The 24,723-nt window shown below is 40.1% G+C and overlaps 3 protein-coding genes and 1 pseudogene across 4 annotated transcripts; 2 read left to right on the top strand and 2 right to left on the bottom strand.

Annotated features, from left to right (window-relative positions):
• The first annotated feature begins 886 nt into the window (after positions 1-886).
• On the top strand, positions 887-5,262 carry LOC110060617 (coactosin-like protein). The gene is made up of 4 exons (XM_089297868.1): positions 887-1,051; positions 2,824-2,906; positions 3,741-3,898; positions 5,112-5,262. Exons 1-4 carry the CDS (start codon positions 978-980, stop codon positions 5,217-5,219), a joined length of 423 nt encoding a protein of 140 aa, XP_089153994.1. The 5' UTR covers positions 887-977; the 3' UTR covers positions 5,220-5,262.
• Positions 5,263-5,411: 149 nt separating this feature from the next.
• On the bottom strand, positions 5,412-10,342 carry LOC110060605 (uncharacterized; annotated as a pseudogene). Its single transcript, XR_016209731.1, has 3 exons — positions 7,615-10,342; positions 6,884-7,206; positions 5,412-6,454 (listed from the first exon to the last, which is right to left on the bottom strand). The product of XR_016209731.1 is annotated as an uncharacterized LOC110060605 (transcript).
• Positions 10,343-10,852: 510 nt separating this feature from the next.
• On the bottom strand, positions 10,853-22,060 carry LOC110062130 (uncharacterized). The gene is made up of 17 exons (XM_020768997.2): positions 21,744-22,060; positions 20,349-20,551; positions 20,060-20,133; positions 19,289-19,403; positions 18,842-18,873; positions 18,450-18,540; positions 17,981-18,045; positions 17,338-17,427; positions 16,571-16,658; positions 15,659-16,182; positions 15,035-15,091; positions 14,475-14,535; positions 14,199-14,357; positions 13,646-13,731; positions 13,492-13,561; positions 12,888-13,035; positions 10,853-12,783 (listed from the first exon to the last, which is right to left on the bottom strand). The coding sequence occupies exons 1-17, from the start codon at positions 21,745-21,747 to the stop codon at positions 12,599-12,601; spliced, it is 2,052 nt and encodes a 683-aa protein (XP_020624656.2). The 5' UTR covers positions 21,748-22,060; the 3' UTR covers positions 10,853-12,598.
• A 24-nt stretch (positions 22,061-22,084) lies between these two features.
• Positions 22,085-24,688, top strand: LOC110062141 (prefoldin subunit 4-like). The gene is made up of 4 exons (XM_020769008.2): positions 22,085-22,158; positions 22,272-22,382; positions 22,974-23,044; positions 24,407-24,688. Exons 1-4 carry the CDS (start codon positions 22,138-22,140, stop codon positions 24,606-24,608), a joined length of 405 nt encoding a protein of 134 aa, XP_020624667.1. The 5' UTR covers positions 22,085-22,137; the 3' UTR covers positions 24,609-24,688.
• The last annotated feature ends 35 nt before the right edge of the window (positions 24,689-24,723 follow it).

Below are 24,723 nucleotides of genomic sequence, written 5' to 3'. Positions count from 1 at the left end.
AAATTCGCTTTGACTTGTAGCTTTCGAAAGGTGATTCGGGCGCTCGCATTTAATGGTCGTGAAAAATTCGACAATTCATTTTCTTTCAAAATTCTTGGTATAGTTTGATAGCCAGCTCCATAAGCTTTTATTTGATATAGGGGTTTAGGTATCTACAGCTTAAACTGCACGCGCTACATCGCCTGCGCGCGAGACACCCCTGAAGGTATACTGTAACCTTAATGGATAACTAGCTATTAAGTGTAAAAAAGTGGTGCATATGTTCATTATATTGTAAACATGAACACGATAACGTACAAATGAATGGTTTGAGAAGCATGGATTTAAGTTCATCCTGTCCAGGGGACAAACCTCAGAAGCGGGCGGAAAGATGATAGGAGGCAGCGTGGCCGAGTGGTTTAGGGCGCTGGTGTTGTAATCCGGGGGTCCCGGGTTCAAGGTCTCCACCCTGCCACTAGCGGGATTTGTTTCCCGGTAGTCCTGAGTTCAAATCCTCGGTCACGCTTTGTAAATAACCAACTGGTCTGCCTCCTGCCAGTTGGGATTTCGAAGTGTGTTACGTTTATTTGAAATATTTGTTTCCTTTGTTTCAGTGGCATGCGTGTAAACTAGCTAAGGTTAGTGCTTGTATAGCTAGTGCATGACCACCATCAAATAAGATTTAAATTTACATTTACATTCACATTTTCCCCTGGGAGCGAGGTTGACCCGGCTTGTGGCTCTTCTTCGGTTCGTGTTCTGCCAAGGAAAATGCACGCTACGCCCCTGGAAGTTTACTCCTTCATCTTGGTTATCATGCCGGATGAGAGGTTTATTATTTCCTCACATTTCTCTCGCTTCAATTATATTGTTGTAAGTGACGTCACGAACATACTGTAGTAATAATTACCGAACTCATTATCGATTGTTCTATCATCCGCGCGCACGTGAAGCCTTGGGTCGTGTTAAATTTGTGTTATTTTCTCCGACAAAATATCATGGCAAGCATTGATAAAGACGCTATTTTAAAAGCTTACCTCGATGTCCGGGACGATAAATCAGAAACCAATTGGTAAGTATTGAAAAGTTTTCTCCGCTTACACAACGACGCCGGTAGAAAAGCAAATATCAGATTGCTAGATTGTGGCAATAGAGTAGCACTTCGATTATACCCAGGCTGCGAGGGGTGGAGAATGATTACACAAATATTTGCCGCTTATACTAAATTATTCGAGCACGAATGCCTGAAAAGTATAAGTCATTTTTCAAGTGGTGTTTAAGAAGTGAATTTTCGAGAGGGATATTTGTGAACTTTGCTTGGGCAGCTCATGTTTTACGCCGAAGTGTGTCGCTCTTAAGAAATTTATAATCTCGGCGACGGAATATCGCGGAAATAGTTAGCTATATTTATCGTCGTTGAGGGAGTTCTTTAAATGTCTGTGAAGATTTAAAATAGGCAATCGTTTTAGTGATACTTTTGCGTAGCAAATTGGAAAATTTCCTTTTCAGAAATATTTAACTAGAAAGTGCATTATCAACGTATAAGTTATTTATTTAGTGGCAGGAGTATTTGTTTTCACAACCTAGCTTAGCAGGGGTGTTGGTCTGGTTATTTTAGGCGCGCTGAATTCCCGGCTTTCCAAAAATGTCGTGTAATAGCGAGAGAGATTGGGATAGTTTATACGTGGCAGGTTCGAGAAGGCAGGCAGAAAATACAGGAAATCACGCGCGTGCAATATTGTGTTTTAAAAACATGCCGGAAAATAGGTGTAGAAAATGTTTAATATTATATATTTAACGCGTGGTAACATTACCCCCTAAAAAGCACAATAAAAGCATACTTATTTCCGCCCCCAGAATATTTGTGTTCGCTCGCTGACTTGGAATTGGGTTTCATTCAGCCTGCCTTGCGAGGTTCATCATATGAAATAGCCCAGTGGTTCCTCCTTGGTCTAGACGTTTCCTATGGAAAAAAAAAATTTAAGAGGACAAACCTCAGGCGCCGAATTGAAAAATTACGGTTACGCTGTCAGGGCTCGTCACGCTTTCCTTCCCCACGAAGGAAATGGGAAAGGAACCCCGGGACTCTCCCACATTCAAAGGTCGAGGCTCGTCGGAAAATTTGAATTAAGCTCGTGATCGAAGGAGACCAATCCGGGCCTGACTCGAACTTTATTTGACCCCTAAAGGATACCACATATATAACGGAATAGGTTCGATTACCAGCCGCTGTTCAGGAAAGGAGCCCGCGCTGGTAAACCGGACTCGAGACGAGCCTGAAAACGGAAATGAGAGCGTTTCTTTTATTATTATTATTTCTTCGAGTGCACCGTAAAAGACACTCTGACAGCTAAAAATAGTGGCGTTTCGTCATCAACACCCTAAGAGAGACTAGAATCGTTGATTTACACACCTAAGCCAAACAATGAGCATCCCGGACCTTTTCATATGAGAGTCCCACCAGGGGAAGGAACGCGTGACGAGCCCTAAGAGCGTCTGAGTGGTAGGCTATATCAAGGTCAGTTTCGGGTACGTACGCGATCTATCGCGGGCGCAACGGAAAACCCACGACTTGCATGAGACTCTAAAGCTCGTCGCACGTTTCGTCCCTACGAAGGTGAAGGAACGCGTGGCGAGCCCTAAGAGCGTCTACGTGGAAGGGTACTTGAGACTGAGCCTACGGAAATATCCGCCCGCGTCGTTAAATTTGCCACAGGAGAAGACTGGAAATAATGAGTCAATGGCAAAAAAAAGGAATGCAGAGGGCGGAAGATCCATATTAAAAATAATAATAATGATATACCTTTTACTGTAGGTAATTTAACGCTATTCTGTTCTTGACAGGGCTGTTCTCAAATACGACGACAAGACCATTGTTCTCGTCGCAACAGGAAAGGACTATGAAGAATTTCGATCTCATTTTGCTGGTTGGTGTATTTACTCTGTTCTGTTTTCTAACTATAGTATGAGCTATGAAGACGCGAAAACAGAAGTAAGAAAACTTCAGTGACCAGAGTAGCAGCATTAGAATTAGACTATATTGTGTAGTTTCCGAAATGGTCTCTGAGTTCTTTCTTTTTGGAACCCTTTAATTTATCGAGTTAAAAAACACAGCTCATTTAGAGGAGTACGCTGAGTTGGAAGATCGAAATTACAGTGGAACCCGCCTTACGGTCACGTCGTTCATACGGTCACCTCGTTACTCACGCCCCCCTTTTTTTAGTCCGGCGAAACGCCCATAAATTTTCTTATAAGTAAACCCTGTTAATGCTGTCACCTCTTGAATACGACCAACGGCCACATTCTGAAATCCTAACCTGTATAATCCTTTATAAATTTACCCCGTTTATACGGCCACCCAAATCAGTTTTCATCTTTCCATTGTTAATATTTTATGTAGTAAGTAAAGTTTCAATTTTTAAAAAAAATATATCTCCATTTCGGATGCCTATAAAATAGCAATTGTGTAGAGGTGAAATTCTGATGTATCTGCTAAGATGCCCCTCAATTTAGAGCAGTCATGAAATTTGACCTACCCCGTTAATGACCGTATTAACGGAGTTCCACTGTATTAAGCCTTCGCCTACGGGCTCCGCCACACCCCTTCAAGCTTTCCCCTTTCTCGTTCGATTCGGCGACTCATAAGGAAAAATACGGACCAGCGTTGAAATCGAAAACATTTATTTGACAAGTGTAAAGTAGCTGTTCTTCAATTCAAGCACGAAAACAAAAATTAAAAAAATTCACTTTTGTCTCAACAGAGAGTGATCGCGCATACGGGTTTGTCCGCATCGAAACTGGAGACGAACTTAGCAAAAGAGCCAAGTTCGCTTTCATAACATGGATCGGTGAAAGTGTCTCGGGAATACTCAAGGGCAAAGTCAGCACAGACAAGTCTATTGTGAAACAAGTAATCCAGGTGAGAGTTTAGTAAATATTACATGCATGCAGCTGACTCAAACAACGGAACATTCTCCAAAGTGGACTGAAGCTCATAAGGGCAGTGACAAAAATAAATAAATAAATAAATAAACAAACATCTCGCTTTCTGTGTACAATTCTTCCTCGCTTGAGAGACAGAATAGGGCATATTCGTATATATTCTCAGTACTGGACTAGCACTAGCTTGCTGCTGAGGCCGTACGGTGAGTCTTTTCAAATGCAAACGATCTTACCCCGCATGAGCCTCTATTTCAAGCTAGTTCCAGTCCAATACCGAAAATACAAATATGGCCTATTGCCGAGCGATGACGTAACTTTACTTGGAATCACACAGTTTTCTTATTGGTCATCGCTTGCCCGTGAAAATTGCAAACTGAGCAAGAATTGAACCAGTCAGAAAGAGAAACTCTGTACAAATTTTTATACAGCTGTGTCATATTTCAATTCACGAGCGAAAGAAAAAAAATGAAACGTATGAAGAAAAAAAGAAAAAGAAAACCCATTTGTTTAAAGGGAGAGTTTTACGGTTTGGCGCATATGAAAACTATGGCGCGTGCGCAAAAAGTGCTTTTCTCGCTTTCTTGCTTTGTTAAGCACAAGTGGTTCAGGATGAACAGACCACAATTTGCGCAAGCAAAATGACTGATGCCCAAAGGAAGGTGTCAACGGATTTACAAGAAATATCGAATGTTGTATTGAACATCGAATTTATTTTTTGGGCCAAAGGATTTATTCTGGAAACGCAAGCGACTTATCTACTAGTACTTGCATCTGATTTCAAACTAAGTGGGAGTCGGAACATACAAAAGACATTTAAAACGAGAGATGTCACCTCTATTACCACTTGTTAATTTCCGACTGAACCTAAAATTTTCAAAGGAAACTTTCGTGCAAGTCATGACTTCGCTTTCGATTGTTTCATAAAACGATGGAATGACATGCCTAACGTTATAGCTTGCGATATTTATAGCTCGGGATATTTTCGGGCGAAGAGCCGGTTTTCTCCCGCTCTTGATGTAAACTTTCGGGATCTCAAAATGTCGTGTTGCCCGAAGATATCGCATCATCCCGACTAACTTTCCCTGGGTCTCTGAGGATGAGCTTGCACATGCGCCGAGCCATGAAACTACTATGAAAAGCGTGAAAAGCTACGCATTAGATTCACTCCGTCTTTCCTACTTTGGTTGCAGAATTTTGCCGCAGAAATCTCGACCAGTGACAAGGAGGAGCTCGAACTGAATCATGTAAAAGAGCTTGTGGTGAAGGCTGGAGGAGCTAACTATGGCTCTGCCAAATAACTTGTACACTACACTCAAATAATTAAACGCAAGTTTCATCGCGTGCGGTGTTCCTTTTTTTGTACAAATTGTTCTTCAGTTTATTACACGGTTAACCGTTACATGTGTCGTTATTTACACACAAAGGAAAGCAATGTTTCATCATATCGTTATGGTGAAAGCAGTAGAACTATTAAGCAACAGAACTATACAAAGATAAATCCAGCCAGTCCAACCATGATTGTCCGTGTTCATCCGTAAGGTTCAATGAAGAGGAAGAATAAAGTCTAACATAACAATGAAATAATTCTTCCCTGTTTTGTCGATTAATAAGGTCAGATAAGCTTATTATATATTATAAATAATTATTGGATGAGCTGGTTTATCGTGATATCTAGAATGGTAACTAAGGGCTAGGTAAAGTGTTATCTGCCGGAGCTGATTGTCTAGACTGATTACTTTGTGTTTTGTTTGAAAAACGCTCTAAGGCCTTTCATGTGTCACATAGCGTATGCACGGGTCTCTCTGTCTGTCTGCCTGTCTGTTTGTGTGTCCGTGTGTGTGTGTGTGTGTCTGTCTGTCAGTCAATCAGTCAGTCAGTCAGACAGATAGAGAGTTAGTAAGAAAGTTAAGTTAGAGTGTCAGCCAGTTAGTCAGTCAGTCTTTCATGTGAGTCAGTCATTCATTCATTCAGACAGTCAGTTAGTCAGTCAGTCAGTCTGTCAGTCAGTCAGTAAGGTTTGCCACGGTCAGGTTATGGAATTTTATCCTCAGGTTGGCGCAATTTATTTTATTATATTTTTTGTATATACAAGGTTTTAAAATTTTGTAAGCCATCCTTATTTTATCCTTACTAAAAAAGTCAGGGCCTTTTTTCAAATTCTGGTGGGCCGGCTGGCAACCTTGTACAGACTAGTGTAGTCAATCAGTAAGTCAGTTGATCAGACAGACAAACAGACAGACAGACGTTTTCCTGTCAAATGATCCTCACATTCTCGTAGCATCGGAATCTTGAATCACCAGCCTTTGTGTAAGCATTTCTACATCGGTTTTCTTCGGAAATATCTGGCAGTGTCGGGATTTAATTTGAAGGCAACAACGGTGCTGTCAACTCGTGATTTGCATGGAACCCGGATGCACCACCGAATCTGGTCTGCATGATTAGGAAATGCAAAAATACATGAATTAGGAATCCCAGGTACATTGGCGGGCCGGCCTCGTGAAGTAGCTTCAAACTTGGTTCTTTGACTTCGCATCTACAAATTAAATCAGTAAGTGAGGGCAATTTAAGGTGGAGCGCTGGTAAGTATCCTAAGCAAACAGTCTTCTGTCTTAGCGCGTGCAACTTTCTTCTTTGCTCAAGCAAAGTTTGAGATATCTAGTACGAGAAAACGATGATATAGATGATATAGCTCTTCAAAGTTCCAGTTAGTATCTCGCCTCGTTAGAATCAGCACAGTTATTAACAAACATCTTTCTTGTAGAGTGCAATAGAGCAGAGGCTAGTTCTCGGTAATATTACCCTCACAGTGTCGGGTAATATTGGGCTCTGGTCTTTTTTTGTTTTCACTTTGTCTCTACTCGTTACTAAATGAGAGACGTGATATGAGTGACGAAATCGGGGGAGTGGGTGATGGGGCGCTACGCAGGGACTAATATTATACAAACCATGTTTCATAGCCTACCTTATTTTCCTTTCGAGTGGACCGATATACTGGTCGACCAAACAGGCAGAAAAATGAGCCAGAATTCCAAGCATCAAAACTGGTACAAGAAAGTGATTGATCTTCACGTCTGGGTTTTTTAAAGGCAAGGCACGTGAGTTCACTTGTAAGAACATAACCATCAGGAAGACTATTGTGAGCCCGCGCATGGTCAGTTCAGGGCCTGCCCACTCTGGACCCACCCAGTGGTAGTCGAGATAGTTATTCTGAGTGACGGCCCAGAATTCTGCGAGAGCTGCGCTGATCATTAACCATGCAAAACCAACAGCACCCAAGCAGCAAACCTGGAATTAAAAAAAAATAGTCAAAATAAAGACGAAATGTTAAATCAGAAAATGAAATGACTACGTTCTTGTTGGACTTCTTGTAAGAACGTGGCCATTTCATTTTCTGATTTATTATTCACGGTTTACGGTGTTACTCCGCATGCAATAGACCATATCATGGGCTCCTGACCATATTCGCATTCTCGGTATTGGACTGGAACGAGCTTGCAATGGAGGCTCATGCGGGGAAATATTATTGAAAAGAGATTAATGTCATTTGCATTTGGAAAGACTCGCCACATTAGCCTCCGTTGCAAGCTAGTTCCAATACCGAGAATGCAAAAATGGTCTATTGGCAAAATATTATTGCTCTTCATTACAGGATTGATATCAGGAGAGACAAGAGTTCCTTTATAGTGCACTTACCATAACTTTCACGCTCATTGACTCCTTGTCCCTCTTGTCAAAACCAAGGCTATTCTTGAACAGAAGTACTGTTCCACATGCAATTATACAAAATCGAGTTAAGGAAATTAGCAGTGGAGCGTATGTACACAGGAAAATGCAGTTTCGGTACATACTGAACAGCGCTGAAGAACGGCGCGAGAAAACAGGAAAAACCAATCAGGAATCCGGCATTACGGCGCTGTCGATCTGAAGAGGTCATCCTCATACTGATTGCACTGTTCCTTTCGTTTTTTTCAAACTCAGCGGCTTCTGTGTTACCATCTGTCTCGGATTGAATTTGAATCGAATGCTCGAGAAACAGCAGCGAGCATAAGAGACGGAAGTCAATCATGAGCCCTATATACACTGCTTTTAACACGTCAAACCAGCCACCGTACACCGCTCTGGCCTCGTTCAAATGGAAGTCACTTTCCACGTTCACCTGCGTGTCCACCCATTGGATAAAGTTGAAAAACGCCAATATCTTGAAATAAAACTGAGCGTTTCCCCTGTAAGCTTCGCACGGTCTTGTGTTTCTCAACCAGAAGTACACGCCAGCTTGGATGAATTTCTGAACGATGAAAATCACATCATCAGTCAATAACAGCGGTCGTAAGTGCTTCAGCGTGTGTGGTGTTTCGTTCTTGGACGCTTGGGCGCCCAACATTATCATCAACTCAATTGTGTTCAAGGGAATGGTGATCATCGTAACGACCAATCCCATGGATGGCTCGTGTTCGCCAAGGGTTGGTGGCCTGGTTGGCTTCGTAAAGAAACGAATGGCGCCTAACAGAACGAAGGCGATCCCAACAACAAAGGCAGAGATGATGCGAAGATACAACATTATTGTCTCATTCCCTGACGTGTTGAATACATTTACAGTCAGCATTATCGCTCCGATAAGGAACAGTATGAAAGTTGAGTGCGACGAGGTCAGTTTGACGAAAGATTTGAAGCAAACGCTAAGGGCGCTTAACACGAGAGCAACCAAGTAAAACAGGGCGGAAAATGACGCAGTGATGACCTGTGAAGCGAAAACCGTGGCGTTCAAATCGTGACTGGTGTAATTCCCAACTTTGTAAACAAAGCTGCTTTTCAGTTGCCAAGAGTTGTTACATGTAATCATGTCGACTGATTGCTCTGACTGTAAAATGGAATCTGGACTTTCAACTGCCTTCATCCGTATTTTAACGGTCGTTACTGAAGTCATATGTTAACCCTGCTAAGGATGAGTTGTTTAAGAGTTAAGCTGCCTAAACTGAATTGAGTTCTTTGCCGGAAAAGTTCGTTGCTTTAAGGGCTGTCGTCATTTAAATAATGAAAAAAACTGCCATGTAACGCAGGCACGTCATACATCAAGCATTAAGATCGTCTTAAAGTAACCAAGGCTTCTAAAACCCATGGATAGTAGAATGGATAGAAGAAGGGTCTCTTCTACTCTCCATGTAAAAACGCACGGTCTTCAATGCGCCTCATTGACCCTGGGAGACCCCCCAGTTTTTTTGGCAAAAGTTGACCTTTACCTTACTGCATGACAAGTTGTTTTAAAAAAATATGTACGTGAGAACATTTTGGGCCGGCGAACTTCCTTTATTGTTAAGCGGTTCGCAGCTGACACATCACGGATGCATAGGAAGAGGAAATTTAGCCGTTGGGGAGAAGGAAGTTAAGTATATGTTAAGCACCATTCATTTTTTTGGATTTGATCATTTTTTTGTGTGTTTGGTGAGATCTTCTTTAGGGAAGTATATTTTTGCAGTTCGTTATTTCTCAGAGTACGTGCATCAGATGGAACGAGAGAACTGTCGCGGCTTAGTTTATATATAGTCAGAGCTCTCAGTAATATTCAGACTTCAAAATAACCCCTTATTTTAGGCGAGGATAACTGAAACAAAGTGGATGGAAAATCATGGAGTGACTAAACATAACAGCGAAACAACCCATTCAAACGACGGGTTTACAGAAGCTGTTTCAGCATTTTAGACAGTCTGAAATAAATTCTTCCGAAAGATTACTCTGGGCAGAATCTTTCTCTTACGAATCGTGAATAAAAGCGCAAAAATGCCAAAGAGAAAGTCACGAATAAATTTCATTGCAGAGGCATGGAACGGAACTACATGGTGCTGCCTTCAAATTGACACCTGCTGCGTATTAAAACGATCTATTTCACTATGCATTACTGAAAGCTCTCGGAAATGGAAAATGGCGCACGTGTTTCATAACCCGTAGCTCACGAGCAGCCTCTCTGTTGTGTTGATCCCTCGAGCGTGACGCGAAAGAGAGCGTGAGAGAACAACATGGCCGCGTGCGGGACGCCAGGGTGGGAAAGAAAGCAAGAAGAAAACTTTCTTCTCGCGCGTTCGATTCTGTCTTGTCACGTGGAACAGACAGAGAAACAGGAACGGCTGCTCATCGTCTGGTTACAATAAACACGTGACACTGTTTGGGAGATTTCGAACAGGTGTACGAGAGTTTTGACGGACCCCCACCCCCGTAGTTTGCGACATTCAATTGTGTGACCAAATATGGTAGTGAGCACGTGTAGTGACTTTCTCAGAAACTGGAGAGACGAAGCAGCGAGTTGAACTGTGAGCATACTGTGAGTTTAGAGAGAGTTTTAGCTGCGAAATAAACCTGAAAACTAGTGAGTACTGTGTACCGTTGATAAACGGCTCACAGGTATTTTAACAATAAATTGAATAATCCTTAAATCAACAAAATCCTCAACAATTTACTCCAAGCCGAGAAAAACACCACTGAACGCAACTGATGAAGTCAAAATAATGATGAACTTTAAAGTTGCGGCAACAGTTGTCAAATTGCGAGCTCACAACACTTGCACAATTTAAAGGCAAAACATTCACTTACCTAATAAACATGGATAGTGCAAATCACACTTGTACAATTTAAATTTAAATGTTTGTATATAATTTATACTTTTTAGATTTTGTAATTGTAAATTCTATGCCTGTAATTCTTTACTGACTTTTTTTGATGCTTTTTATACTGGTCACCGATTAATACCAGTCAATCTATATCTTGATCGACTGACCGGTCTTTACCAGCATAAATAAAGTTATTATTATTATTATTATTATTATTATTATTATTATTAAATGCAATCTGAAACAGAACGTGAATTTTACGTCATAAACAAGTCAACAAGAGTATAGAACACACAACAATCGAAAAGACAAACGCCAAGACACATTACAAATGTGTAATTATTTAGTCAGTTTTTAATATACCGCAAAAGCCTTTTTTGAAAACTTGGTAAAATATATAATCTTTTACGTTAAAAAAGACCGTAAAAATTAATATGCGCTAACGGTAGATAACTATTGGTTTACCCTTATGAAAACTGTACAAATACGTTATTTAGATGAAAGTTTTTTCCCGCTTGTTTTGTACAAAACTATTTACATTCAAAGTAAGATAAACCATACAAAAGTAAGGAAAAAAAATGAAAAAAAGTACACTTGGATCAGAGTCACGTATTGAAGAGATAGTAGTAGTTGATGAATGAACTGAGTGAGTGCCGGGGATCCTCCAACGGGGTTTGGGACGGTAAAATCCCGTTTATCCGGACACCAACGGTCCACAAAAATCTGGGTGTATTAACGGGGTGGCCGTATTATGAGGTGGCTGTTTTTTTGATAAGAAAATGACCGACTAAGCTTTTGTTCAGGCCTAAAGTGTCCGTAATAACGAGGTGGCCGAAAGGCGAGGTTCTATTGTGTAAGTGATCGTATGAATGCAACTGTAATTAAGGATTTACACTACGAGTAATATTTGAAAATTGTTTCAAAATTGCACGACCTTTAGGTGAGTGCCAAACAAAATTTTGAAAAGTATCACGAGTAGTGTAAATCCTTAAGTAACTGCTAGAGCTTTCATCGAGTGTTCATTTATCATATACGTCTGAGAAAATCAGGAACTCGCGCGACAAAACCCCTGGCCAATAAAAAATGTCATGCATTAATAGAAAAGACGAATTTAAACTAAAAAAAATACTTTTGCTGTGGTTGAAAAATAAGTATTTATATATTTCCCAGTGTTTTCAAGTTGCTATCATATTCAGTTTGCTGAAAGTGAATAAATGCACCCGTACAAATATCTAAATATATATATATATATATATATATATATATATATATATATATATATATATATATATATATATATATATATATAACGCAACATACAAAGAGGGACGACAAATTTTGAGACTAATCTGGGTATAAACCAGCAGCCGCACTTGTTACTTCACATCTAAATGCGTTTTACGTTGAGAACAGCGGCTTATACACGTTGTAATACTATAATTTAGTCTCTGCCTAGCTAGTGGCGACAGAGTTCTCCAAAAACCTAATTCAGTTATGAAATAGTCGGAGAATAAAGCCGCGTCTTATCTCTCTAGGCCGCTTGGGTGGTACCGTCCCTGAGCTTCCCCACCCCCCGCCCTATCTGGGGGTTGACCCCAGACAGGAGAAGAGAGAGAGAGAGAGACTCTCTTATCTCGCTTACAATCATGGACAAAAATCTTGGGACAAATTTGCACTTTTGGCGCTTTTGCGCACACGCCAGACGCGAATACAACTTCACCTGCCTAACCTCGTCCCCACCCCTCAAACAATGTTGAAAATTACTACCTGCAGTTTCTTCTGACTTTCAACATTGTGTGGGGTGGGGAGGAGGAACAGTAACGCGGAAAACAGGAACACAGCACTTTTTTCAAACTTCAGTAGTAAAACACATACAATTCGTTAAGTGTCCCAAGGACTTTTATTCACGATTGTAGGTTCTACCTCTATATATTGGGCGGGAAAGGAATAATTCAGAGACTAGACTACTGCTTGGGCCCGGAGCGATGGAAGGCGGGTGTATTCGCAGCCTAACTATAAGCCAATTACCTTAAGTACAAGATAAATGAATATAAAAATAAACGCAAGTATTCAAACATCTAAAACACTTCCCAACTTTTCGGTTCTTTGGCTTTTTTCTTGGGCTTGAAAGTGAGGTCGTGCTGTTTGACTCGTTCTCGAGCCCGCTCTAGTTCAGAAATGGTCAGCGGATGGTCCAGAATGGTTCGAATTAGCTTCGCAAAGAACGGTATGTACGACATGAAACCAATAAAATCGATAAATCCTGAAAAAGATAGATAAGGAAAACAAAAAAAATGTAATCGTAATGTTTAGTACACTGAATTTTTTGTTACCACGTACTTAGCACGTGCTGTTGCGTGTACTTACCAAACTCATCACGTGCTCCTTCAAGCACTTCCTTGGCTGTCTGAAGGTCCGCCCCTATTTCCGTTTCCATGGCAGCAGATACCATGACTAGCAGTTCTCCAGCATCGAGTCTGTTGTCGTCATCTTCATCGATTGTTTTGAACATTTCCTACAGAGAAAGTGTAATAACGATACAAAATGTAAGTATTCGTGGTTTAGGTTTGCAACGCCCTCTCCGCGGTATCCGCGTCATCTACCGTAAGGCTGAAAGAAGTCCACTTCAAGCGATGGGTCAGGTAAAGTCTGCACTCGAGCCTAGTGGCCCAGCAGGCCGGAGCTTATCCCGGTTTCTGTAGCCCCGATACCCATTTATACACCTGGTTGGAGAGAGGCACTACGCGAGTCAAGTGTCTTGCCCAAGAACTTAACACAATATCCCCGGCTAGGGTTCGAACCCGGACCGCTCGATCCAGATACGAGCGCACTAACCATGAGGTCCGCGCAACCCAAAAGCGATCAGTCAAGTAGCAGATAATCGAGTCAAAATTACAGTCCGCTTTATGACTTTTTTTCCTATGGGAAATATATGGATGGACAAATCACTTCATCCCAACTTGTAGTTTACCTTGAATATGACAATGTGTTGAGCCAAATTTTCCAGATCCAAAGACAAAGAGGCATCTTCTGATTCAGTTCTGAAAAAAAAAAAAAAGAACGCGTCAATTTTTGCTGTTGTTGAATTTTTCAGCAGCAAATCAGAGAAACGGCAAATGTCTCACTTGATTCCAGCAATTCGATCATTCAGGGCGCAGATAGCTGTAAATTCTCTCTTGTCGATGGTCTCGTCCTTGTTTAAATCAAACACCTGTTAAAAAGTGAAACAAACGTAATATCGTGTCATATTAGTAATACGAATTAATACTTGGCGTTTGGTGAAAAGTTTGTAATTGTTGTTTTGTGCCTGGCCAATCACAAGAAACACAAATTATGCCACGCGGCAATACAAAGAGTGGGACATCCTACTAGGACGTGTTATATTTGGCTCTGGCTTTGCAATTTCATTTTCAATAGCAGGGCAGGTTCCACGTGGTTACTATGTAGCCAATCACAGCATGTTAAACTAGCGTCATGAACCAATCAAAACTTGCAGTGACCCGATGCAACCCGCGCCAAGCGCGGGAAAAATTCACGATTGGTTTGGTGTTTGGATGGAACTGGACGGTCAATATCAAACGAGTTATTTTGTTCTTCTTGATTCAACCAAACTCGACAAATGTAAGACCAAAGAGATGTTGTCTGGGTTTGTGTCTGATGGTCGTAACGATTTATTACCTGCACAAAGTGTTTGATATCGTGTCGAGAAACAGCAGGTTGCATCCTTAGCTTGAGTTCTTGTAGAGTGACGCTGCCATTTTTGTCCTTGTCTACTTCATCAAATAACAATCCAAACACGTGTTTTTGTTGATCATTTATAATACCGTATCGCGCATCCTAAGAGAAACAAATACATGCGATTATTCCTATAAATCTTCACTGTTTAGGACAGATTACTCTGGAGAACCAGTATTCTTCTCCATAAACGTATGAATCACAAAGAATGTCACTTACGGGTGTCAAGAATTCTTCGTCTTCCCATGCCTTGGCTTCCGTTATCTCTGTTAAAAATGTTCTGCGAGCAGGAAAAATACAGCAGTATTACAACAAAGCAACAAAACGACAAACTCCACCTCTTGACGGTGAATGATTTCCTCAGCGGAGAGAAAGCAACTGAGCCAAATATTTCTTTTTTTCAAAAACAGAACTTATATTTAATTGCTCTATCCACTTGATCAAAGCGACTAATACCCTCTAAAACTGTTTGACGAGATTACGTGACAACATTCAAGGGGCGAATTTTCAACTGATTGGATAATGCAAAGTCGAGTGGGAAACTATTCGCTGGGTATTCCTCTAAAGATTTTCCAGTAGGCGGCACAATATGTCCTTCCATTGTACCAACGACGGACAACACCCATCAAAAAGAACAAACCAGTTCGCATTAATTTCAGTCCATATACTTTCAGTACTTTCCTCGGTCAAAGGGCAGCGTTGAACAAGGAGGCTATTGGCATTGCAATATGGACCAAGAAACTTATTCCGGCTTACAGTGAACAACACTTTTAACTTACGACGAAAACTTCCGTGTTCCCTTCTTCGTACTTCCAGTGTTCGCAGACATAAAAATCCTGGCAGGAAAGAGATTTTTGTTTAGTACAAGTTCACGTCATAAGGAAGTGTACTTTTGCCTTGAAATGTTTGTTGTGTTTTACTTCATCGGTTGGTACGCTTCAAGTGTATTACTTATGGAGAGCAGTGGCGGATTCAGACCTCGAGCTAAAGGGGGAGAGGGCGGTTTTGTTTTGCTTGCCCTGCCGGCTTTTCTTCCCTCTATGATTTCTTCTTTTTTCACCCAAAATAAGAGAAGGGGTGGGGGCAGGACCCCTTATCGTAGATCCACCACGGAAGAGTATCTAAGATCGACACGAAACTGTTTTCGGTTTGCACTTAAAATGTCTTGTATACTATGAATGTCCTTGTTCGGTCTTTTGTTATAAATGCTGTTGTTGTTTTTCACAAAAGGAAATGCTCTTAGTCATAGAGCTTGACAAAGGATTTGAAATAAATTTGTAGAAATTATCAATTTTAGTTATATTGTACACTGATCCTAGCCAATGAAGATTTCAAAGCACGCTAGACTATAAAACATGTTTGGTAAAAAAAATGAAAACATTTGTTCTTGGCCACATATTAACCTGTTTGGCGGAGGTTTTCCGGGCCTGTATCGTGGATCTTCCTCTTCCCTTTTTATCCCAAGCCATTCATCTAAATATTTATTTCTCTTTTCCTCTTTAGGTTCACTAACATCACTCTCATCTTCTTTCTTGTCCTCGTTCGTTTCCACTTCCTTCCCTTTCTTTGCCATTTTCTTCCTCTCTGTACCCGGTTTTTGATCGTCAGGGCTCTTTCCCCCGTCCTTAAATCGTATTTTTCCCTTTTTGACTCCCTTTGCAGAGGAGCTCGTCTTTGCCTTTACAGCATGCGTCTTTTTACTCTCTCCATCGCTGGCACTCTTCGTTAATCTTCCTTTAACGGAATCACTTTCTTGTTGTGATTTCCTTTCCTCGAGTGCAAGAGCTTTCCGTGCTTCGAAGTCTTGTCGTCTAGTTCCTTTGTTTGATACGCTGTCAAACTCGTCCACCGAACTCGCATCTGATTCCTCCTCTGCCCATTTGCCATCGTGATCCGGACTCTCAAAATCGGTAGCAGATGAAAATGCCTTGTAACAGTAAAAAAGCAGCAAGGTTACAATCACAATCACGTTTAAACTGCATGTTTATAGCTTCACCCTCAATATCCCGCCAAAGCACAAAACTGAGACAAAATCGCGATCGTGAATTTCACTTTCTACAATACTGAAGCCACCTGAAGCTATACATGTACTGCTAAGTATTTCATTTGACTGGTCACGCACTTGCGTTTCGCCCACAGATTTAAAATTTGAAGAATACCTCGTAAAAGAAACCAAAAAAAAGAAAAACAGAAGTCCTGTTCAAATGCTTTCATTTAAATGGCCTCACATTTGGGTTCCATCATCTGACTAACATCCTAAGCTATCCACACTGAATAGCACAGTAAACAGTACGGTTAATTGCTAATAAGCTTACAGCAGAGCTGGCTTCTCTGGTTCCACTGCCAGGCACAGGCGAGGTCAACTGACCACCCGGGCTATCTCGGGGATTACTGCTTGGAAAGCTGCAAGAGAAAATAAAATAAATACCGACAGACTTAACATTACTCATCAAGGTAGCCTGCGAACAGGCTCCCGGCAAGCACATTAAAATTAAAGTCTACGGTCTCCCCTGCCCCGCGCCGCCCCCAACGCTTCGCTCTCCGAACTCTTCAGTTTCGCGCTCGTCGCGCTCTTCGTCACCGGGAGGCTGTTCGCAGGCTGTCATCAAGGAAACCCAAATGCGTGCATGGATACTGTAACTCCTCTTGATAGGATGTGAGTAATTCCATAGCCTGTGACCAGAGTCTCCATTGGGGTGAAGGGTGAAAAATATCGGCAAGCGCAAAAAATATTTGGGCGCGCGAACTGAGCCAAGCATGGCCTGGGAAGAACTTTTTCTTCCCCAAACCGCTCTTGGCTCGCTCCGCTCGCCCTTCACCACACTCGGGTCGCTCTACTTGCCGTTTTTTTTTTTTTTTTGCTCTTTACTCCATTTGGAAACCTACATCAAGTTACCAGTAAATGTTTTGTCTGGTGGAGGTCTCCTCACTCTGTTTAAATTGTTGTACTTGTATATACTTCTTTTTGATTGTGGAAAATTAATGATAATGATGATGATAATGATTGTCATGTCCCTCCTCCCAAAAGTATTTGCTGCTACTAATCCATACTCTCAAAAACCTGCAATCAGCCTTTACTTACTTTGCATTTTTTGCCTCATTGTAGTTAACTAACTGTTTCTGCTCTGCTAGAAGCCTCAACGTCAACAGATCTGTGTTATCCACATCATACCTGCAGAGGATTTGATTAGTTACTATAAGTTTTAGTATTACTTAGAACTGAATACTACATGTACAATAAACTGAAAGTATGATAAAGACATATTACATGTATATCTGCTGCTTCTCAAGAACACTTTGTAATCAATATTTAACAAGGGAACCAGAAACCAACCCTAACTGTTACCAGTTGGTACTAGAAGAGTAAACTGCAAAAAAGGTTCTCTTTTTTTCTGAATCTAAATTTAAGTCAGCAGAAAAAGGTCAGCCTGATCCCAGATATTTAGAGTTTAAAAAGTCACCACGTACATAATAGCTTTAACTTGTATGAGTTGATGTTATTGAGAATTATACAATAAAAATAAAACTGCATAGAACAAGAAAGAATGAAGAAAAAGAAGCAGGTTCAGTGGGTAGATTTTTAAGTAAGTGTTCTTGTTGAGAACTAGCATTCTGGGAAGCTCAAGGTAAGCCATACATGTACAGTGATCTAGTAGGAAGTCATAAATGTTTACCATCCAAGGAAAATTACAAACTCAGCCTTAACAAAATAACTTTAAGCTGACCTTCCCTGTAATGGAATTTTGTTTCCAGCCATATAATACTGTTTGTCAACTCTGTGATGAAGAATCTGCAAATTACAAAGGTTAAATTGTATTCAGTATTAGTGACATCAAAATCCAAATTATCCAAAAAAGATACCAACAGTCACATAGTTCTTGCTGCTTTAGTATGTACATATATGTAGCATTGATGAAGCACAATTGACAGCATGAGCATGACAGTGTTTGAATACAGTGTATCTGATTTAATAAGCATACTCTGAATTTTTTTCAATTAATTTAATAATTATCATTTCTTTGTTTTCTTTGTTTTTCATTTTAGTTTCAATTGAAGAGATAAATTAACCACTCAAGACAGTACTTGACGATATTTCCAAACTTCTCAAAAACTCCGCTATGCAACATATTTTCAATTCACTTCTTAGTGTTTGGAAACGTGGTCAAATACAGTCTTTTATGTTTGATATATTACCTCTGAGGTTCTTTTTAGTTTGCGGCAATGCTCCTTTGCTTGTTCCTCTGCCTTTAATCTGTCTCTCTGTCTGCTGTATAATATTCTAGGACTGTTAACAAATTACGAGTGAAAATTTAAATATACATGTACAATATTATATTTAGAGAATATTCTGCAAGAAAGTGCATGCTAAAAGCTGTACATGTATGTATTTCAAGAGCTCTATAGGATCGCAATGCATGCAAAAAACTGCAACCACATAGCCATCTGAATGCATTGTGTGCAAACTGTATGCTGGCATTCCATAGTTTGTTGGAGTCAGTAAGAAATTCAGTGACTATAATTCTGGATCTAATGAAGATGAGCCACACACACATGCCACATACGAACAAAATAATTATGAAACATACTTTTCATTCGTCCAAAATCTTGATGGTACACCCTATGTGAAAATTAAACCAAGCAAGAATCAGATTAAAATATATATTGTAACTCCAACAGTACATATGTTTCAGTATCTCTGAAAATTATGCTTTTATTTCATCTAAATATATTCATTATACATGTATTCCACTGGCCCCATAGCACTTAGTTAATAAATGATTCCAAATTTTATCTATAAAACTTAATAATGCTGGACACAAGAAATGATGCCGAAACTGTTGCAACACCAGCAGTTCCTGAGAGATACTTACATGTAAAAGGGGGAGGGAAGCAAACTATAGAGGGGTCCATCCTTGCTTGAGGGAAAGGGTGGACTAGGAGTGAAGGGGGGTTATTTTGTGCACCATAAGGGAGGGGAGGGGGAGGTGGGTCCCTTCCTAGGTTAGTCACTGTTCAGCTTTTCTTTATATTACCATGTGATTGCTGTAGGAGATTGGAACTGATCTTGTAGTCCCGATGGGAGAGGGCGAGTATTTTCTGCTCAGTGGCATGGATGGAAGAGAAGTTGTCTTGAACTTCACAGTAGGCCTGTAAGGATAAAATCCAACTCATTATTAACAAATGGATTTAAAATGTTTGTTACGTACATTTAATGATAGGTTTTCAAAATGCAGTTCAGTTATGCATGATTGATACCTCAAATTAAAATGATGTGTTATACTTAATAATTAATTTGATCCCCACATTGAAACTGGCTCATAACATACAATGTTAAATTAATTATACCCCAGTCATACTTGGCTAAGAGGGCAGAAAACTTTTTAGTTACTTCACTGCAAACCGCTGCTCAACGTGCTGGCAGGTCAAACATGTACTCGACATCACACTCAAACATGTAATGCTTTATCTGGTTTATTTATATGGGTTATTGACCAAGTGTTCGGTCAAGATGGCTGGATATTGGGCAAGTTCTTTTTTTGCATGTTTATGGCCCGAGACAGAGTCGAGGTGCATAAACTTGCAAAAAAAAGAACAAGGCCAATGTCCAGCCATTTTGACCGAACAAGCTTGGTCAATAAAGGATTTATTATATGGCTTTTGGGGAACTTTTTCTTGCGGGACACGGCAGGTAGTCACGAGTGAGCAAGAGAGTTCCATCTTGCCCACTTGGGTAGCCAATCACAGTGCAGGATTTGATTCATCTTGCCCGCTAACAGAGCTGGCCATATAATAAACAGACTTACTGAAAACTATATCTTGCATATTCACTCCTTGTTGAAGATTTCTCAGATTCAACAGAATTATTGCCACTCAAAGGCTGCAAAAAATAATAATAAATAATAAATAAATAAAATTGAAAATAAATATAAAAAGAAGATTAACCGTTTAACCATGTTTATTTGGTATGAGACCTCAACACCTGTTAGAACCTTATGGGCTACCCTGCTTCAAATAAGGAACCCTCTGGTGTAGGTGCATGCATCAGTAAGTCTACAAAGTGAAATAATAAAACCCATGACTGTGTAAAACTACCTGGAGGGAGAGGTCACAAGCTTCTAAGTGTCCAGGTGCAGACACCACGCTATGTACAGGACTTGCCATCTTGAGCCTGTTGACTGGTGATTGGCTCTTGTAGTTTGTGTGTCGATAGTGTGTCTGCTTCTGCCATTCTTCATTTTGTACTTTAACTGAGGGTGAGATGATCCTTCTGTAAAGCTGAGTTACACCATAATTATCTGTGAAGGGAAGAAAAAAAGCCAAATTTAATGGTTTGTTACTGTAAGGTGACCATGCAATGGGGGACAGGGACAAGAGTCACCTATGTAAATCAATGCTCTCTCATTTAGGGAGGGGGGCAGGGTTGCCAAAGTGTTTGGGCAATTATATAGTGATGGGCAATTATATAGTGATGGAAATTCAGAAACAAGGTGCTGTAATAGCAGCTGACATCACAATCTAGAAAGGACTTGTGTGTTGTCAGCCCTCCCCCTAACCCTGATATTTCCTCACAATTTGAGAATCTAGAATAGGCTAGGGGAGGTCAGATAAGAAACAACCATCTTTGCATGCAAGACTCGGAAGTCATCAGTGATAAGGAGATATTCATGCTATTATGGAGGCCTATTTCCAAGCAGTTGATTAGTTGGGGAGCAGTGAGAAAAAAGGTGAAAGATAAAATAGATGAGCAGTGCAGTGTAAGAAAACAAGAGAATACCAATGAGCATTTTTTTTTTTTACCATGATACATGTATCTCTTTTGCAAGGAAGATAGGGCCCTGCGACATGACTGCTGATTTTCAATCACTATCTCAAGCTTCTCCTCTAATTTTTCTCTCACTCTTTTTTGCACTGCTCCCAGTCTAACTTAGGAATGAATGCCTGGGACAGGCAACAGTTTAGATCCCACTATAGATAAATTAGTCAATGCTGTGGAGTTTAAAGGCAACTGCAATCAGTAATATCTCAATTGAATGAAAAAAGAGAAAGGAACTTGGTAGCTCAGTCTCCATAGCAACTGTGTTCTTTCTGTTAATTATTTAATTTAATTGCTTTCAGTTCACAGTTGTTGTTTAGCTCTGAACTGCCTAGGTGGTTGAAACAGGGGCTACTTTCTGGGGTTTAAAATTTGACAAGAAATTGATTTAGACAAAAAAAAAAATCATTCCATCATTAAACTGATGGAATGTTTAATCAACAAGTCAACTATACAACTAGATGAACTGTCTGATATTAAACATTAATTATGAATCGATAGACAGAACAACACGAGACAGAAAAGTTTTGAATATACATGTAAAGGAATTCTATAAATATAACAATATCTTTTGTATCAAGACAACAAATTTTTAATTTGGACAAGATTAACTTTGTAAGCTAATAAATGCGGTACGAAAGTTTACCAACAGAATCAAAACAGAGTAAACTTACCCATTACTTGTTTGGCTTTTTTCCATTACTACAAGAACAACCTCAAGTTCATTTGTCAAACATTCCGAGGCAAATCAGCGAAGAATGACCCAGCATGATTCTTTCCAGCGAACAGTTACAAGACTAGTGGCGCTCGCATTCTGACGTTGAAATCGAAGGCCACAATAGCACAGTGGGGAAGGAATAAACATTGATTTCTTGAAGCAGCTGAAAATGATCGTAAGATTGCGTCCTTACAAACGATATAAATAAATTATGTTCAACGCAACTAATTACGGATTGTCTTGGAGATCACAGCTCATTAGCATGATAAAATATTTCTGTAACGCGCGCGTCCAAGCAACGCAAAGTTCTCATCTTTCATTTGACGCGGTTACTCAGCACGCAAACCAAGATGGCGAACGCTAAGCGAAAGGTGGAGTAGAAAAAAGATTCGTATTGTTTTCCACTTCTGCCGTTTGGTGCCCGTATTTTCTGTCATTGAAGCGAGCAGGAAGTTATATCTTTTTTGTTTGTGGCTGTTTGCAGATCGGAGGAGAAGATACGAATATTACGTTCGAAGATCAACAACAAATCAACACGTTTGCACGGAAAAGTGCGAAACTTCAAGAACTGAAAGATGAAATTGAGGAGAAAAAGGTTTGAAAGGAAGTAAATTCCAGTATAATTTCATGCATGCTGCTGGCGATAACCAGAAACGGTTGCTCTTCAATGCTGTTTTAATTGCATAATGTAAATCAACACTTGTCACGTTCAATTCAATGCTTTATTTAATGTAATGCGCGCATGAAAATGATAGAAAGAGTAGCAAGAGCTTTCTGGTTGAACACCGCCCTATGATGAAGTAAATGGTAGCATAAAGAAATTAATTCAGCTAAGCTAGACCTACATACGTTACATCCGGCAACATACATAGACTACATTTGCTCTTGCTATATAGCAACAAAATCAAATCAATTCATATCCGCCTTCTCGGCCCCCCATCCCCCGCTACTCCCCCCACCACCCCCGGTTGAGGAGATTTTCTGAAGGACGTGTGAAAGTCATTTCTGAGAGGTTTCCTCTATTGGTATCATTTGATCTTTTGATTATTCCTGAGACGTTTTAACAAAAGTTAGCTGTCTTTAAAGACATATATTTACCATCTTTTTCTCTACCAAGGACGAGGGGGTGGGGGGCATGATGATGTCAGCGACTCAAGACATGAATTGTTTTGAAATATTTTTACAGAAAGAGTTACAGAATCTTGAAGATGCCGGTGATGAGATAATGCTATTAGATGATGACACAGCACCAATTCCATATCCTTTTTCATTGATGCCTGTCAGACTTTTATTAAATAGTCTCCTAGACTGTGAACAGTGTCTCTTTTCCTTGAAAATCCGTGGGGAAGAACACGAAACAAGTAAGCATCTAAGCATGACTGTGAGCGTGACGTGCGAGTGGAGATACCGTGATCTGCTAGTAGTGTGTGTGTTGGAAGACGAGCGAAAAGAGAGTGCAATGGTTTCATACAACATTTGGGATGCCCGGCACTCTGGTGATGGAGTAATTCTATTTGTCGGTCTACAAAATTATGACGCACATCTGTCAGTAACCTTTATAAGTGACATGCAGCCCAGGCCATACTCTGTTGTAATATCTGTCTCTGACGGTGTGACTCCTATGATTCAAGACATTTGCCGCTCTATTTTGAATTTCAATCTTGCGACTTTTTTATTGGTTTTATGCTTCACACTTGTTTTTGCCAGACTGTGGCAAAGGTAGAGTAGAGCTATTTGAACGAGCAGTATAAAAATTTTTGAGATGTCATAGGTCTGGTTGCAGCCACAATATGTCGAACCATTCATCACATCTCACTGCATAGAGCTTTGATTGATTTGGGTGAAAAATTAGACACCGGAGTGTCATATTTAAAAAAAGGGCGGAGATGTCATTAATTTGACCTGTCAAAGTAGCATCCAAAGTGTTGTACCATTGCAGTCTCTCCTTTCGCTCGTCTTCTGACACCTGCACTACTAGTGGCTCGTGGCATCATGGCTCGCCACTTGCACGTCGTGCTCACAGTCATGCTCATACGCTTACTTGTTTTGCGTGCTTTCCCGTGGATTTTCTAGAAAAGAGAGACTGCTCGCAGTCTAATAGTCTCCTTGAGCAAGCCATTGGGCTTTATACCTTGAGTTATTTTTTGCTGAAATAATTGATACATATTGGTACATCTATCAGTACACAGTGAAAAACATCTCATGGGGGAGTAGTACAAGGAGAGATCTAGGCCCCCACCCCCCCTCAAACCCCTCCTCTTGATATCCTTATTGGTATAACTGCAAACTCAAACCTCTTGACACAAATAGACCTCAAGACTTCTTTAATTTACTGATGTGTGAGAAAGTATGAAAAACTGTTTGAAGCAACTATTTCAGCAATTAAACACTGAGACCACAATGTTCATTGACTATTATTTTGAGCTTTTGTTTTTGTTCTCACTTTTGGAGAAATTCAAAGCTGAAAACTGAACAAGAGTACTTTTCCTTCTGTGTTCATTTGTTAGATGGGACAGAATCTCTTGATAAATGTGCTCTATTATACAAGTTATATACCCTTGCATGTGAAAGATATTTTAAATTATTTCTTTGTGGTTTAGATTTCTTAACATTTTTTACTTACAGAATAGGGGAAATTTTTATTCATTTATCCTCTGAGGAAACTCAAGAATACCTGGAGAAGGCAAAATCTAAACTACAAGAAGAAATGAAGTCCTTAGAATCCCAGTCAGGAGAAATAAAAGGAGTTCTGGGTGATCTGAAAGTGAAACTTTATGCCAAGTTTGGCAACAACATTAATCTGGAGGCAGAAGAAGAGTGAACTTGTTGTTAGTCTTGATAGTTTTCATTTCTTTTATCAGTAATGTATTTAAAATGCAATAAACTATAAATTGTACAAGATTTTAGAGGCTATCTATTTTATACAAGGCTCACAA

This window comes from Orbicella faveolata, unplaced genomic scaffold (genome assembly GCF_042242905.1).
Source record: "Orbicella faveolata isolate gen_17 unplaced genomic scaffold, um_ofav_v1 contig_3, whole genome shotgun sequence".
Lineage (NCBI taxonomy): Eukaryota > Metazoa > Cnidaria > Anthozoa > Scleractinia > Merulinidae > Orbicella > Orbicella faveolata.
This window is presented reverse-complemented; position numbering and strand designations above follow the sequence as displayed.